Source organism: Ustilaginoidea virens, chromosome 5, assembly GCF_000687475.1.
Source record: "Ustilaginoidea virens chromosome 5, complete sequence".
In the NCBI taxonomy this organism is placed as follows: domain Eukaryota; kingdom Fungi; phylum Ascomycota; class Sordariomycetes; order Hypocreales; family Clavicipitaceae; genus Ustilaginoidea; species Ustilaginoidea virens.
Window position 1 is genome coordinate 3,471,751 of NC_057320.1, and position 16,788 is coordinate 3,488,538.

General features: G+C 56.0%; 6 protein-coding genes across 6 annotated transcripts; 3 read left to right on the forward strand and 3 right to left on the reverse strand.

The window, feature by feature from the left end:
• Positions 1-644: 644 nt before the first annotated feature.
• UV8b_06724 (uncharacterized protein) lies at positions 645-1,676 on the reverse strand (the record flags this gene model as incomplete). The annotated part of the gene is made up of 3 exons (XM_043144221.1): positions 645-818; positions 880-1,233; positions 1,308-1,676. 3 exons carry the CDS (start codon positions 1,674-1,676, stop codon positions 645-647), a joined length of 897 nt encoding a protein of 298 aa, XP_043000156.1.
• A 2,392-nt stretch (positions 1,677-4,068) lies between these two features.
• Positions 4,069-5,516, forward strand: UV8b_06725 (uncharacterized protein; the record flags this gene model as incomplete). Its single annotated transcript, XM_043144222.1, has 3 exons — positions 4,069-4,260; positions 4,343-4,821; positions 4,943-5,516. The coding sequence occupies 3 exons, from the start codon at positions 4,069-4,071 to the stop codon at positions 5,514-5,516; spliced, it is 1,245 nt and encodes a 414-aa protein (XP_043000157.1).
• Positions 5,517-5,970: 454 nt separating this feature from the next.
• On the forward strand, positions 5,971-6,633 carry UV8b_06726 (uncharacterized protein; the record flags this gene model as incomplete). The annotated part of the gene is made up of 1 exon (XM_043144223.1): positions 5,971-6,633. The coding sequence occupies one exon, from the start codon at positions 5,971-5,973 to the stop codon at positions 6,631-6,633; it is 663 nt and encodes a 220-aa protein (XP_043000158.1).
• Positions 6,634-8,001: 1,368 nt separating this feature from the next.
• On the reverse strand, positions 8,002-11,207 carry UV8b_06727 (uncharacterized protein; the record flags this gene model as incomplete). Its single annotated transcript, XM_043144224.1, has 3 exons — positions 8,002-10,699; positions 10,844-10,896; positions 10,965-11,207. 3 exons carry the CDS (start codon positions 11,205-11,207, stop codon positions 8,002-8,004), a joined length of 2,994 nt encoding a protein of 997 aa, XP_043000159.1.
• A 1,260-nt stretch (positions 11,208-12,467) lies between these two features.
• UV8b_06728 (uncharacterized protein) lies at positions 12,468-13,676 on the forward strand (the record flags this gene model as incomplete). The annotated part of the gene is made up of 4 exons (XM_043144225.1): positions 12,468-12,715; positions 12,830-12,892; positions 12,999-13,236; positions 13,362-13,676. The coding sequence occupies 4 exons, from the start codon at positions 12,468-12,470 to the stop codon at positions 13,674-13,676; spliced, it is 864 nt and encodes a 287-aa protein (XP_043000160.1).
• A 349-nt stretch (positions 13,677-14,025) lies between these two features.
• UV8b_06729 (uncharacterized protein) lies at positions 14,026-16,621 on the reverse strand (the record flags this gene model as incomplete). Its single annotated transcript, XM_043144226.1, has 3 exons — positions 14,026-15,051; positions 15,184-16,335; positions 16,391-16,621. The coding sequence occupies 3 exons, from the start codon at positions 16,619-16,621 to the stop codon at positions 14,026-14,028; spliced, it is 2,409 nt and encodes an 802-aa protein (XP_043000161.1).
• Between the last annotated feature and the right edge of the window lie 167 nt (positions 16,622-16,788).

Consider the following 16,788-nt stretch of genomic DNA (forward strand, 5'->3'; position numbering starts at 1 on the left):
TCGTGCCAATTTAGCCCTAAAGCCACAATGGCAAAGGCACTGTGGCTGGTGCGGGGGGGGTCATAAAGGCTCAGTGCCGTGTCGCTGGCTGCACGTGCTGTGACTGACATCAATGCATTCCGGATCTGCCTCTGTTGCAGTATCCTTCACCGTTTACTGTAACCGAGAAAAGGGTCAAATCAAGGACTACTTTTACTCCCGCCAAAGTTATAGTACTTTCTCCCTTTTTGAATTATCGGAGCTCAATCTTCCCTAACCGAGTCTGACTAGACTATCGACTTTCGTGGCGAGGACAAGTTCGATGCAGAGTCCCGAGGAAATGCATTTCGGCTTGTTTTGGGCCAAAATGATGGCGAGAAGGAATCGTCTGCTGAAGCTCCATTACATTTCCACTTTGTCCGCGAGCAGCCAATACATCGAACTTGGAGTGTTGCGCTGATTAGAACCGATCACTCACGATACACACATTTCTCCTAGTCAACGTTCGACTCTAGCACTGACCCAAGTCAAGTATTCCTTCAATTCGGAGGTGCGGGTTGACGTTGCCCTTACAAGGCTGCTGCTGTACATGAGACGATCAAGTCGGCTGGAGAGGAAGCTCCAGGAACTACGGAGAAAAAAGAGGTGCTTTGGAAAAGCAGAATTCAAGCATACTTCTTGATCATGCTCAGCAGTGCTTCGTCGACCTCCTTTGGATTAGTGGCATTCAAGTAATGACCTCCCCCATCCACAAAAGTCAATGTTGCCTCGGGAGAGTTTGTGAAAAGCTTGATATGCTCCGTGGGCACGACTGCGCCAAACACTGGATCTGCGGAACCCTGCATGGTAAACGTTAGTGACAGTGTCGGGGCACCAAGCGAGAAGATGAACCTTGCGAACCTGGAGCCAGTACACTGGGCACCTGACATCTCGCAGCCGGAAGAGAAGGCCGTCTCTCTCCATCAGACATGCCAGAGCCATTCGCAGCTTCCGGCGACCTTGATCCCCAGAGTAGACGGTCTTGACAGTCTCGTCCCAGAACGCAAGGGTCGCCTGAGGAACAGCTGCCGTAAAGCCCAGCTTGCCGACCATGCCACGCCAGACTTCGTCGACTACAAAATCGGGAGTTTCCGTGTTGCTGCACCAACTGTCATAGAAAGGCGCCAGCTGAGTCTGGGGATCCCAGCAGCCTTTCTCCCGAGATGCACTCGTCTCCGCGTCCATGGAAGTACCGAGAGGCAGGAGCCCCAAGATCTGGACCAAGTCAACGTCAGTGCACTTGTTGCTCCTCTGCGGTGGCGAAAAGGATTGAGCGGAGCAGCACATACCCTGTCGGGAGCCAGCAGGGCCATGCGAACCACCATCCATCCTCCTTGGCTAGTCCCGAGAGCGAATGCCTTCTTGACTTGGAGGGCGTCCATGACCTGTAGCGCCATGATGGCTGTGTCCCAGTATGTAAATTGCTCGGAAACAGAGCTGGTTGCTCCATGTCCAAGTGGCTCGATGGCAAGGAGGTTGGCGGCATCGGTCAAGGTCTGGTTCTCGAACTGGCCATTGTAGAGTGATGAGGTTGTGCACATGGAATTGATGAGCACTACTGTCGGTTTTGAGGGGTCGAGCTTTCCACCATTGGAAAGTCTGTATCCAGCGTTGATGCCGCCCAAGTGAGGGACTTTGATGGTTGTGGTAGCCGCCATGTTGTACAATGATGGCACTCTGGCTGAAGGGGGCATGCAGGCTGCCAGGGAGAACCTCTAGTCTTTCCGACGCTCACGGGAGGGGGTAAAGAAAAAGTCAAACACAGTTGCAGGAGGGAAGGGTGGCTGCTTTATCCTGTTCCTTGCATTCACCACGTACACAACTTGATTGATCAATTCGAGTCGAGGGCCCGTTCTACCGATAGAAAGCAAGCAAGCAAGCAAGCAAGCAAGCAAGCAGGCAGGCAGGCAACGTTGGGGTTATTGTCCTTGACTCGACCGACGTGAAAAACCCTCGGCATTCAGTTCCCAAACCAGCATGAGCACGCGCTTCCCCAGTCTTCCAAGTCTTGTTGTCCCCGACTACGAAAGTTCCGAGGCCGCCCAGCACGTCTCAAACGTTTGCGCCGCGCGACAGAGCAGGGATTTCGAGCAGGGATCCCGAGCAAGCATCTTCATGAGAGCTAGCAGCCTAGCTCGGTGCTAGTGTAGCTCGGTGCTAGCTGGTGCATGTCGTGCATGTCATGGGGGCGTCAATGTGGGCATCACCCACTCCGTACTCCGTCCGCACTTGTGTCGCATCGCAGTCAAGGAATAAATGACGCCGATTTACAGTCGTTCACGAGATACCTTGGAATCGGAAAATCAGAAAATTGGAAAATCTAACTCTCTGACTCCCCCTCTCTTGGCTATACGATTTACCTATTGCGATTAGCCACATGTAATTTGGAAAGAAAAAAAAGCAAAAAAAAACACCCCACAAAGCTGCGATAGATGCTGGCTGCGGTAGATGACTATTTCGTACGAGAGAAGCCTGCCTGCTGCAGTAGATATCTACTGCCATAGATGTCTATTATAACAGAAAAATAAATGCAGGCATCTCTTAAACGAAGTAGTCATTTACTGCGGCTAGCATTTAGCATCTTTCGGGGCATACTTTTTTAATTAGCCTATCAGATTTGGTAAACCTTAGAGTGGTCTTATAGTTTTCTGATTTTGCGAATGGGTTGCCTCATATGGCTGTTTCTGCGTGTCTCCATCGACAGCTCCAACTTCCCGTTGCGCCTCCCAAACGGTAAGATGTATCTGCCGACGAACCGGCCAAAACATTGCACTCTGCAGAAACAGATGCGGCCGACCGGTGCGTGATGAGTCCTGTCGGGCTGACTGTTGGACTGACTGACCCGTATATGTCATGACTGTTAAGCTTGGCACACTGATGGAGTCCGTAAATTTTCCCCCCTCCCCTGCTTGCCTGCCTCCTTTGCCTGCCCTGAGGGGTTCAGGTAAGTCAAGGGAATGTGGTTTGTGGGTGTGGCTCAACTTCGATTCTAAGTCGCCATGATTATCCTGATGGCTTGGCAATAGTCGAACCGACTACGGAGTAGTGTGACGGATAAATCCCCGTCAACTCCACAAGTGGACGGGGGGGGGGGGGGGGCACGTATGGGGCTGCACAGACTCTGACGGTATCGACGGAACGTACCGCAAAACTAGGTGGCGTCTTGACTTTCTTGCCCATTCACGGCCCAAGGCCTGGACCCTTGTCTTGCGGAGCGGAATAAGCTATATCGACAGCACTTATTCCTGATGACATGCTGGGATACGGGAGGTGTGAGCAGCATGAGGCAGAGAGAGACAAACGGGTTCCTAGAGCATTGTACGCTGTCACGGGGCAAACCTGAGTAGTTGTTGACCGGGGTGAGATTGATGAGTTCGGTTCAACCTTGGCTGCAAACTTCTGTCCCATTGCGCTGGAGGCCGTCAAATACGCGGGGAAAGGATCAATAAAATCGACCTGATTTGACCCCTTGCATAACTAGCGAAGGATCTGGTTCGGGTCAGAGTCCAGACTCGTAGACACAGGAGTAGACCAGTGGTCGGCTCTCGCTCGAGACACGAGCGGGCGGTGGGTGACTTGCCAAAAATCTTCTGTCTTCTTGGCGTGCAGCCCGAGGCCCCGCCTTCTGTTGCTTGTTCAGGGCTTCGGCCATGTCTCGATGGAGCTATGCTAGTTCGATGCGAGTTGAAGCCTGAAGGTGTTACGAGTGGCGACTAATCAGTCGCATTCGAAACGACCGGACGCTAGTAAAGGGACGCCTCAGACAGTAGAACCGCTGCTCCGCACCTCGCTTGCGCAAAAATTATATCTTTGCTTTCTTTTCTTCCCGCCAGGCAGAGACAGGTGGAGCGGCGGCGGGTAAAGGGCTGGACGATGTCTTCTTTCTTTCTTTCTTTTTTTTTTCCCGGGACAAGACTGGGTTCTGGCCCAGGTCTTAAAAGGGGTTTCTCCCCCAAACCCCCCTCCTCCATCACCATGTTTGGGAGACGGGCGCTGTGATTTCCGCAGTATTGCGCATTCAACTATTGCTTCACAGATTGATGCGACCCAATGTCATCCGATGACAAATCCCAGCTACCCGGCCTGCCGGGCTACGACAAGGACAACTTGCAGCCATGGCTCGTTGCCGTGACTGTCTCGATGACGGTGTTGGCGCTGGCTGCCGTAGGACTCCGTCTGTTGAGTCGGCGCATGAAACGTCAGAGCCTGTGGCTGGATGACAAAATGATCATCTTCTCCATGGTAAGCCTTTCTTCTCTTGATAGAGCTTCCTGGTTAATGACGGGAAATTCCTAATGCTAATAGTCTTTGATCCTCGGACTAGGTCTGGAACCTGGCTGTTATTGGCTTCATCTTTGCAATGTACTCCTCCGGCATGGGCATCCACGCAGACAAGGTTGAAACCAGCAGCATCATCATGATGGCGAAATGGCTCGTCGTTGCCGAGATTCTCTACGCGTGGAACCTGGGATGGACAAAGATCAGTCTTTTGCTCATGTACTACCGCATCTTCCGCCACGCTTACTTCAAGAAGATGGCTTGGGTGGTGGGTATCTTTGTCTGGGCGTGGGTGATTTGCATCACGTTCCTCTTCATCTTCATCTGCGTCCCAGTTCAGAAGTTGTGGTATCCGCAGATTCCCGGCAGATGCATCAACCAAGTCGGCACCTGGATCTCCAACGCGTTGTCGACCATTCTAACGGACCTCATCATTTTGCTTCTGCCCCTTCCACAGATCTGGAAGCTCCAGCTGAGAAAAACGGAAAAGATGGGCCTTACCCTGGCGTTTAGCCTGGGCTTCTTGTGAGTCTGCAAGTGGGGACCTGCGCCCAACGAGAGCGACCTTGCCTTTTGCTCTTCCTTTGTCGTTCCATTTTTCCATATTTTCTATCTTTTTTTTTCCCCCTCTAACAGGCAACTCCAGTGTCGTGTTTGCGTCGGCATACCGAACCAGCGTGCTGTTCACGTACACCAACACTGACCCAACATATACACTGGCCCCAACCGTGGGCTGGACCGTCATTGAAATGTCGGCAGGCATCATATCGGCCTGCTTGCCCACCTTCCTCCCCATCGTCCTTTGCTGCGCACGAGCATGCGGACTGGGACGGGCGCCAAGCATGCCCATTCAAGACTCAAATGCACCGCCCACTTTTGGCGGCTCCGGAAATAAAGGCAACAAAAACGGCGTCATATCGTTCAACAGCTTTGCCTCTCGGACGGAAGACCACGACTCGGAAAAGGCCACCGACGGCCCGTTTTACCGTCTGCAGGACATTCGTGAAACGGAGAGCGTGGCATCGCGACCTGTGGGATCGGAAGCGGAAACACACACGGGACCCCTGGAGCAGCCCCCCTTGCGGCCAGACGTGGAAGGGTATGTCCGGAGCGTGCATACATACACGGTCAAGGGAAATGAGAGCAGCGAAGACGATATACCGTTGCAGGGCATCAGAGTCCAGAAGGATTTCCAAACGGGAACCTTGAGACAAGGGTAATGAGGTATTGCGTACGAAAAGTAGGGCGAAAAGCAGTCATGACGGTATAACACGGGCGTTTGAGTATCGAGAGCTAAGAACTGTGGGCCGGGGCTCAGGAACGAACTTGTAAATGTACTGTATTGAAATACACGAACGTGCGAAGCGTGAGCCAGCAACAAGTCTGGCGAGTGATGATGGACTTGTAAGTCGTCTCTGTGTTGAACTTTGACTGGTCACCTGAGCTTTGCCTGACAGGGTTTTAGCCCCGCAGCCCTCGGCCCCACACCGCCAAGTCCCACAAAGATTGATCATTGGCAGGACTTGCCCCACCAACTTGCCCTCACGAGTCACCATCCCTCCATTCCCTTCTGCCAGCAAAACTCTCGCATCGAGTCCTTGTCTAGTCATACCTGCCAAAAAGAAAAAAGAGGCAAAAGAAAGGGAGGGGGGGAAGATCCGGCCGAATCTTCTCATGCTCAACAGCAGTGCCAGGGGGCAGCGCGCGCTCCGCACCTGGCAGTCAGCTATGAACCGGCCCCGGAATCGTCAGCCGCGACCTCCCCGTCAAAACCACAGTCCCGGCGGCCACCAGGCGGATTCCACTCGGCGTTGGACTCCAAGCCCCGCGACGACACCGCAGCAGGCTGCCGGCGCTGTTCCGTCCGTGCAGCAGGTAGTTCCGGGGGCATCCGTGTTCGTCGTGTTGAAAAAGGACCAGCCCACGGGCAAGGAAACAGCAGGGGTGGTGGCCGACCTGCTCACCCGCGGCGACCATCCCCGCGGCATCAAGGTTCGCCTGCAAAACGGCCAAGTCGGCAGAGTGCAACGCATGGGGCTCGGCTCGGCTGCCGCGTCGGGAGCCGTCAGTCCTGCTGGCGGCACCGGCGTGGCGAGCGGCTCGTCGAGGTTCGGCCGTCGATGCACCGACGTGCGCGGGGACCTGGACTACCCGTCTGAGCCGCCCGCGAGAAGCCTGGCTGATTTCCTCCCCCCGACTCAAGAAAGCGTTGACGAGATGTCCCCCGGGCCAGAGAGCGCTGCTTCCTATGTATCCGTAAGGTGTCCTGTCTGTGATGTCTTTGAGGGAGACGAGGCTGCAGTCTCTTATCACGTTGAACGGCAGCACCTAAACTGAGGCGGAGGCGGGACCTCGGGAACTTTGAGGGATCGTGCAACCTGGGCGGCCGGAACAGCCGACCTTGGTTACGGCGCTCCGTCGTTCTTTCCGCTGTAGCACAGAGGCCAGCAAGAGGAGAAGCCCGTCACGTCCGCGTTTCTTGGGCGAGACTGCCTACCTCCAGAGCTCAAGTAGCGGTTGGCCCCCCCCCCCCCCCCCCCCCCCCCCCCGGGCGGTATTGAGAGAGTCCAACGCTCCTACGGAATGAATCCTACTATGTGACTGAGCGCAAGACACTCAAAGGCCACGCGCACGTCGACTACTTATCAGGCCCGAGTCCAAACTTGCGTCACCAAAAATGAAATCAAATGGGGGGTTTGGAAGTGTGCTCCCTGTCTGGGGAATTGGTGGATTGAAGGCGGTCAGCGTATCCCGGGCTACTGTCTTGAGTGTGAGACGCGATGCGCAGCAAGACTAAAATCACACCCAAGTTGCCGCCTACCCCAGACACTTGCCGATGCAGCTGCGCAACACCGGCGCAATTGGAAACAGAAGCTGTTTACAGAATGGTTCTCGTCAAAGTCAAGATGACAGGGCTGGCAGTTGAACGGCCAGCCAGCCAATTTGATCAAATAGTAGAGGTGCATACAAGGAGCTTCTTTGACATACATCGCACGACTGACTGTCGCCCAAGCTGGAAAGCAAGCATCTTGCCAGCCAATGCCTGCGTATAGGACGGCATGGCCGGTCCCAGATATGAAACATATCCTCTCACCCCATTCTTGCTTTCTCATCTGCCTCGTAAGCCACGCCGTGCGGAGGAGACGAACCGTCCAACAAGTCGCGTTTCTGCGCACGCACCTCTTCCCGACGGGTGACGAAAGTGATGAGGAGGCAGGGCATCAGGCAGGGCCTGCGCGTGCAGGGCAGTGGCCTTGCCAGAGGCTGAATAATATCAAATAACGCACCCGCTGTCAACAATCCGAGATATGGATCGTCGCCTACTCCGATGTGGTGTAGTGGCTATCATACTGCGCTTTCAAGGGATCCCCTGGAAGCTCCGCAGGGATCGGGGTTCGATTCCCCGCATCGGAGACTTGAATTTTTGCCCGGCCTTTCGAGGCAGTCGATTTATGTCTTTCGTCTTTTTACATGCATGGTTAATTACCTGTTTGGCCATGGCAGTAGAGACGCGGAGGGAACCAAGTCAGGGATGGGCGTGTTAAATAGCAAATACCTTGGACTAGGCTAGGGACCTAAAGGACATGTACCTAATTCAGTCAGAGTACATACAGTGCACACTACTGTACAAGGGCATACATTAGGTACATACATGCAAGGCTACATACATACAACCCGAGATGCGTCGATACAACCCCAATACACTCAAACCTCTGGGCGCCACAAGAAATCACCCGTGTCCCAATCTGTTCGCATCCTATCCGTCCCAAAATACATGACGCACTCTTTCGCGAATCCATCTCTATGCTGCTCAAAGACCTCCGCCGCGAGCGCCATAGCCGCGTCGTTACTGTGCGTCATTGCACTCAATGTCCCAGCAATGACGGCCGCCCCCGGAATGTCGCTGGACCCCGTCCAGCAGGAGAGGTTGCCGGCGCGCTTCAGCCCCTCGCCCAGCCCGGACCAGACTTTCAGAAGCGTCGCCATCACGTGGAAAAAGTTCACCCCGGACAAGGTGTCTGCGTCCTGGATGAGCGCGTAGTCCATCATGCCAAGCAGCGTGATCTCGGGGATGTGCTCCGCGGGGTCGAAGTGCGGGATGTTGATGCTCTCCCCCGTCTTGGGCATCTGCGTGAAGTGCTTGCGGCTGTCAAAGGCGCTGTATTCGCCCAGGTTTTTGACAAGCGGCCTGAGGGCGCTCCCCGGCTGCAAGGTGGCGTGGCGCGATGGCGTGACGGCGTTCGTCTGCCAGTCCGCCTCGTGCAGGACGAGCAGGTCCGATCTCGTCTGCATGACGCTGCTCGCCATGTGGAAGTTTTTGAAGAAGGCTGTGTGAGCCTGGAATGGCTCCAGCTGGTGCGACGCGCCATGCCCCAGCCTGATCCGTAGGCGAAGCAGCCTCGCCACGTCGAGGCGGCAAATGTCGTTCCCGAACCAGTCAAACATCTTTTCCAGCACGGGTATAGGCTCGAGCCGGGCGCAATGGACCGTCAGTTCGTGGTGCAGGTCTATCATGAGGAGCAGCTCCGGCGTCAGACCCCAGATGAACATGCTGAATCGGTAGACAAGCTCAATGGCTTGCATCAAGCCGGAGCCGCAGAGGAACGGCGACAACGACCAGAGAGCGAGCTCGTCTGCTTCCCATTTGGCTGAGTTCCGCCGCCCCCGGCCACTGGCGGCGCCTCGGTCGAGCTCCATCATGGTCTTGTAGTGGCTGCAGAAGCTGTCACAAAACTCCCGCAAAGCGTCACCGACGGGGGCCAAACCTTCGTCGGTTGGTCTATCCAATATGCTGTCCGCGAGCGCGGCCGCGGCCCCAACCACTCCCGGGCGCGCATGGCATGCTTCGCGTCCCCCGAACAGGTGTAGCCAGGACACGGCGTCGAAATCCTCGGGCGGGACGTCCCACAGGATGCTGCCGGCGGCCCTGATGCTCCAACCTCGAGTAATGGTAAATGAATCGACAATGCACTGCAGTTGAAAGACTAAAAGCGGTGTGATGCTGCGCTCAGACCCAGCCTCGGCCGATTCTTGCGTCAGAGACACCACGGCCTCGGCAAAGTCACCCAGGCCAAAAAAGGAGAATTTTTCCTCCCAAACCTTGTTGGGGGATGGTTTGCCTCGGCGCCTGTCCCGGGTGGACTTTTCCTGGATTATTCTCTTCTGCGACAGGAAGGACGCAACCAAATCGTAAAGCCATTTGATCGTGTACACGCGCCGCCACTCGAGCATCTGGTCCAGCGAAGCTTCCTTCAGAGTCAAGTCCGGGTCCCATTTACGAAACGTCGCCTGCATAGCCTTGGTGGGACTACCCGACGAGGTTTTCTTATAGTCTTGTACGAATTCGACGAGAGAGATGTATGAGTATTCCATGAGAAGCTCCTTCATATGGTGGGGCGGCACAGCCTTCTCCTTCATGACCTTGCAACAGTTCTCGTCACTGCTGTTGCAGCAAAAGCGAATGACGGTGTCGTTTTGGAGGCGGCTTGTTCCCCCGTTGGTGTAAGCGTTGAGAAGGTCCAGATACGAGTCGCCATCAGGGAAGTCGGCAAAAGTGATGGCCTGGGAGCGACGGACCACGGCCATGGCCTGAAACGCGATGGCTGTCGTCACGACGAGATTCTTGCCGTGGTAGGCTGAGTTTGCCCATACGCGTTGGCAGTAGAGCCGTAGCTCAATGCACTGTTCCAAGATGGCGGAAGCGGCCAGGAAGTACTCGGCAGCCTTGTGTTCGTCATCATGGGCGAGGCCATACTGCTCGAGGGGGATGTGGCTGGCGGGTTCCTGTCGCCGACGACGAGAACCAGACTTTTTTGCGTGTTTCTTGTTCTTGCGACGGACTCTTCTGGGTCTTGGCGTTTCCGGGAGATTTGAAGATGCTTCGTCGTCGTCACGGCTCTCTTCATCCGTATCTGACGTGGTGTCGAGGCTCAGACGCGAGAAGACGTTGGACCAGTTGGCCTGGAAGCCATCAGAATCCGTCGCGTCGGTCGCGGCAGGCTTGGCACGACTTGATTTCTCCTGCTCGAGCCACTTGTCCCCGCCGAGGATGCCGAACGTTTGGCGGAGAATGTCAACAAAGTGCTGGTGGGACCTGTTGCTCTCCTCCATTTCAGTGTTGCTGCCGTGGGTTGCGGCACGTCGCCGAAACTCGTTGCAGCAAGCGGTGCGAAGCTTGATGACGGAGTCCAAGACGCGGAAAATCTCGGACGGGACGTTTTTGACGTGCTTGGCGATGAGTTGGGCCGCGGGAATAAACTCGGAGGGCGACAGCTTGCAAGACTTGTTGACGTATTGCTGGAGACGCTTTGCGGTGAGGAGGGCGTTGGAGGCGGTGACTAGGAGGTACACGAGCCTGCTTGTCTCGCGCTTGTAAAGGCGATAGGAGCTCTGGAGCTGCATTCTACTTTTGATGGAAGGGCCGGGCCAGGGCCGAGGATTGTGTATCTTGTTTGTGTGTGTTTGTTTGTATCTTGGTTCAAGGAGGCAAACGCAAAGTGAGGCCCATCAGAATCAAACAGACGGATGGGAAGACTTTGACAAGGACTTTTGGCAGCAAGGCAACCGGGGATTGCGAAGTGTTGCAAAGTGCAAACGAGTCTGTGCGATTCAGTGATTCAGTGATTCAGTGATTCAGTGATTCAGTGATTCAGCGAGAAACACGGTACCTCTGAGCCGCGACGACGATGATAAACAAACAGACGGGACAGCCAGACACGATGAAGCAACGGTTGCTTGCCAGCCACAGACACCCGCACCGGGCCGGCAATGACAAGACCAGTGAATCGGAACTTGAGCAGGCTCACGCAGCCAACAGGAACTCTTGTCTCGCACAAGCCCAGGTTCGGTCCCCGCCCGTATTGTCTCTGACGGCGCAGCATCAGAGGAAGCAGTGTGCTGCGAAACCGCATGACGAGCAACTGCAAGAGACTTGCGGCTCACGGCCCATGTCCGCGAAGAGCGGCGCAACCCTGCCTGAATCACGCCTGATCCGCTTGTACTCTTTGGCGGCCATTTCCGGGCGGCGTGGGCGGCAGGCAGGCACGAGATGCTGAGAGTTCCGGGCAGCAATCGTGACGAAGCCCGCGATGCGTAGGTCGTCTGCGGACGACCATGGCAGACGTCCATGTGCCAGGGTCGGTGCTTTGCTTCCTGATGGGGCATGTAAAAGGAATGCGACACGGCCCGGCATTCAGGTTGGTAGCCATGGCAGGACTCGACTCGGGGACAGAGACGTAGACGTGGCGCTGGTTATAAGCTCTACCGTCTTGTTCGCTGCGTCGTGGACTGGCGATAACATCTGGTGGGATTTGCTCGACTCTTGACGGCTGGGATCTGAGAGCAGCACGCCCTGGCAGCTGGCGCCTTGACAGACCCGCGCAGCTGGCGCCATGCACGGACGGCCCCACTAGTAGGCGGGCACCTGAGTACCGAGCAACTCGAGCCAGTAGCTCAATGCAGCGAGGCAATGAATTTCTCTCTTTCTCTTTCTCTTTCTCTTTCTCCATCTCTCATTTTTGTCCCTTTCTTTTATTTTTTGATTTTTTTTTCTTCTTATTTCATTTTTTTTGTCTTTATAATTTTTGGCACTTTCAACCCCCCCCCCCCCCTGCTGGAAGGTTGTGCATCGTCGGGCTGCAGCACATGCAATGCCCAATGGCTCAAGCCACCAGACACCAGCACCCATTGACGCTGACAGCTATTGATTCAATGGCTGCCTCAGGGAACCAGGGGCCCCAGCCAGCTGCCAGCTGCCAGCTGCCAGCACGCACGTCCAGCGAGTTTTCGGCTGGCGGGCTCTCTTGGCAGTTGGCTGGGCTGAGAACCCCCAGGCCCGCTAGCCTCGCCAACTATTGATTGATCCCACTAGCAACCGCCGACCACCGACCACCGACCACCTAGACAGCAACTGAACCTCAGCTCCTGCCTGCCTGTGGCCCGGCTCGTCGTGCTTCATCCGCCCACCGCCGGCCGTCGGAAATTACACGTACCCAGGGCACGCTAACCGTGCATCTAGCGCTCGTCTTGGCCGTCAAGAAGAAGACATAAAAAAAAAGAAGGAATTTTCAAGAAATGGCTATATAACATGCAATGGCTCTCGCAATGTCTGCGGGTTTACACCCCCCCATCTCTCCCCCTGTTACAACTCGCCTGCCACCAGACAAGACAGCATGCGCCTCTCCAGATCAGTCGTCGTCGTCGTCCCCGCTTTCGCGGCGGGCGTCTGCGCCGGGCCCTGCAGGCCCGCCGACCCCGTCTACTCGATCCTGCGGACGCCGCTGCAGTCCCTGGCCACGCCGTTTTGCTCCGGGTTCCTGGGGTACCCCGTCACGGCGACCGGCACCGCCGTCGGGGACGCCGCGACGGTGACGCAGACGGCCTACCAGGAGCCGGATACGGTGACGGCGCAGGCTACCGAGTCAGCAGCTCCCCCCTACCTCCCCGTCCCCGGCAACTTGTAACTCGAGGTGTCTGGTTCAATGTTGCATGTGCTTTGCAAAGCCGCCCCCAAGCTCACACGCTGCGCCGCCAGGACCGTCGTCGCCACCTCGACCGAGTTGCTCGTCGTCACCACGACTCCCGACCCAGTGACCCGGTGCGTCGGGCTCAACCGCCCCCTCATCCCCTGCTGGCTGCTGCTCCTCAATGCATTTGGTCGCTTGACGTCTCCCTCTAACCCATCATCAATGCCCCCCGTGCAGAACAAACACCGTCGTCAACACGGTCACCATATGGGCCAGACAGGAAGCCCTGCCGCCGCTGCTGGCCTCGTACCCGGCCAGCAAGATCAGCTCGGCCTGCTCTCGCATCGTCACGCCCTCCACCACGACCGTCACGGCAACGCTGCCCAACACCAACACCGCCACGGTTACCGCCACCGCCCCGGCCACCTACTCCGTCACCGTGACCCAGGTCGTCACCGTCTCCGACACCGTCGCCGTCACTGCCACGGCAAGTTCTCTTTTCTCTTCTGCCCCCCCCCCCCCTGCTGGTGCTTCCGTGCCTGCTTTGCACCAACCTTCTTGCTGACTGCATCTTGGCACGGCCTTCTCCTTCAAACACAGTCGGAACTTACGGCTGAACCCGCCACCGCCACCGTCACCGTCACCGCCACAGACACCGCCACAAGGCCCAAGGTGTGCGGTGCCAATGGTCTCCCAGGCCCCAATGCCTTCAATTACGGCGCCAACTTCAACACCAACCAGGCCAACTGCATTGCAACGTGCAAAACGGACCCAAGATGCTTAAGCACGGGTTTCTATCAGGTCACCAGCCCTGGAGGCACCATAACAGGTACCTGCCGTTACTACGACAAGTCCGTCAGCAATTCCGCCTCTCTCGGCGTTGGATATTACAAATTCAACGACAAGGCCTGCTGAAGGTGAAGGATGCGTCGCTTTGCCACTGCCCCATCTCTTGGGGGGGTGCTGTCTGGTCCCACCAAACTGGTACTCTCTTCGGCCTGGCGGGCTTTTGGTTTAATTCTTGTAAATACGTTGAGAGTTGAGGAAACCACTTTTTCATGGTAGGGTGCTGCATTATAGGTGGGTAGCTGCCGTCTACAGGACCGGCTTTACTCCCATGACCGGAAATCCCTCGCAGAGCCCCGGTATATATATATATATAGAGAGAGAGAGGGGGGGGGGGAGAGAGAGAGAGAGAGAGAGAGAGAAAACACACGGTAGAATCAACGCCGCTTTCGAGTCTAATCCACCAACTTGCACGAGCCTACAACCCCCCCTTTGCTCTCAGTTGCTCGTGCATCTTCTTCTGCTTGTCCCACATCTTCTTCAACGACTTCAGCTGGCTCTTTGGGACGTCGCTCCCGTCCTTCATTTTCGTAGGCATACCCGCCTCGTCCCAAGCGCTGTACCGCTCATCCCCCCTGAACAAGTCCTCCGGGGCCACCTTGGCTTTCTCTTCGGCCTCCCGCTCCGCCTTTTCGCGCGCCAACCTTGCCTCTTCCCTCTTGGCCGCCCTTTCCGCCTCTCGGGCGGCCTTTTCTTCCCGAGCGCGAATCAGCTCCGCCGCGGGGATAAACTTGATCAGGGACGGCTGGTTATCCGGCCGGTCGTCGAGGTAGACGCCGAGGTTGGTGAGATCCGCGTCGCGGATTCTGTCGGTCATCTCCAGGATCGCCTTTTTCGTTTCTGCCGTCTGGGATGCGACGATGCGACGCAGTTCGTCACGGATCTGGGAGACTACCCGCAGGTACGGGAGCGCCAGCCTTTCAATGTCGCGGGAGCCGCTTGCGGCGATCGTCTGAAAGTCCTTTGCGGCATCCTGGGAGAGCAGGCTGCGGAGACGGTCGCTGGAAAGGGACAGCTGTTGGACATCTGCCCTGATGGTATCCAGCACCTGGCTGTAGGGTCGCGCCGCTAGTCGGACATCCACATCAGCAGCAACTGAGGATGCCCAACCAAGCCCATCGTACGGGGGGTTGGCATTTGAATCCAGGCCAAAAATGCCAACCATCTTGGTGATCCATCGAGCAACCGCCTCAACTTGGCCGAGGTCAAAGTCCTTGTTCTCCTTGACGTAGACATTGGCAGTGTTGACCAGCTTGAGGAGAACGAGCATGGCTCGTGGCGTATCGAATGAGTTGGTCAATGCAGCCTCCATGTCTCTCTTGGACTGCTCCAAGTCGGCTAAAAGGCCAGTGGCAGGCCCATCCTGGCTGCTACGCGGAGGCTTGACGCAATTGGCGGCAACGCCAGTCTCAGCAAGCCAAGACTTGGTGTTTGTGAAAAAGTTCTAGGGCCGTCCACATGTTAGCATTTCATGCACACATAGGCAGACAGGAACAACAGGACACACACACACACACACACAAAAAAAAAAAAAAAAAAAGAGGGTGGGAGGAGAGGGGGAGGGCTTGCAACCAACACTAATCGTGGATTCCCAGTTATCCGCCTGAGCTCGCATATCCGGCGAGATTTCAACTCCGTCATTCCACCTGCCCATCAAAAAGACGATCCGCATGCTTCGTGCCGTGTACGTTGTTGCAAGCGCATCCGCAATTGTTTGAAAGTTCTTGAGAGACTTGGACATTTTGGACCCTGAAATGGACAGGTGGCCCATGTGGAAGAAGTAGTTGACCCATGTATGCTCACCCTTGTCATGCTGGCAAAAGTATGCCTCGCTCTGCGCCAACTCGTTGTCGTGATGAGGGAAAGCCAAGTCGATGCCTCCGGAATGAACGTCCATCCTAGAGCCGAGGATGTCGGAAGCCATCACGGAGCACTCAATGTGCCACCCTGGTCGACCCTCGCCCCATTTGCTCGGCCAAGATGGCTCACCCGCCTTGGATCTCTTCCACAGAGCAAAGTCTCCTGGCCCTCGCTTCCCACCCAGGCTCTTGGAAAGGGAACCTTCTCCTTCTTCCTGCAAGGCCTTGTCGTTCCTGCTCTCTGGTCGAAGACGAGCATATGTGTTGCCAGCCCTTTCGAAAGCTGCAATGTCAAAGTAGACTGACCCTTCGGCTTCGTATGCGAAGCCCTTGTCCACAATCTGCTCCACAAACTTGGCGATTTGGGGCATGTATTCCGTGACACGGGTGATGACGTCTGGGCGCAGCACGTTCAAGTTATCCATGTCCTCCAGAAACAGAGCCTCCATACTCTTTGTGAGATCAGTAAACATGCCCTGGTCGCGGGTGTCGATGGTTTCCTTGTACAAGGCATCCAGGTAAGGCAGGAGAACCTCGTCAGCCCCAGGGAACATGACGGATGTCTTGAGGGCTTCAGCGGCAGAATCCATGTTGCCAGCGTGCATTTTGACCTTTGCCTCTGCATCTCCAGGCTTGCCCTCGCCAGAGAGTGTGCCTCCAGACAAAACTCGACCGTAGGCGGCGTCTCGCTTTGGGACATAGTTGGTCTCGGTCAAGGTGGAAGCGGAAGCGTCGTCGGCAAGAAGCGGCAGGTTGCTTGCCGCGTACGCTCGGAAGGCAGCCAGGACGAGTTCACCAAGATCGCTTTCCGAGTAGGGTTTCTTCTTCTCAAGGTCCAGCAGCCGTTGTCTTCTGGCTTTCAGGATAATCTAGCCCCGGTCAGTATGACGATGCGCAGAGCCCGTTGGACACGGCGAGCCAGACCTTATCATCAACATCAGTCATATTCATGACATATTTAACCCTGAAACCGAAATAATCCATCATGATGCGTCGGATAATATCGCTGGCGACATAGTTGCGGGCATGTCCCAGGTGGCTCTTGTCATAGACGGTCGGACCACACACGTACCAAGAAACCTTGCCAGGTTCCATGGGCACAAACGGCACAGGCGGCCCTGGTTTAAGCGAATTGTGAACCTTTAACGATTCCATGGTTGCTGCACTGCACTCTCGGCGGTAGGCAAATGCGAAAAGCCGGAGGGTGGAAGCAGGAGTTGCGAATCCGGCCCGCAGACGATTCATTCAAGGGCGGGTGCAAGCGCCGAGGGGAAATGTCAAGCAACGAGACAGGCTTGACGCGGCCGAACCATCACTCACAG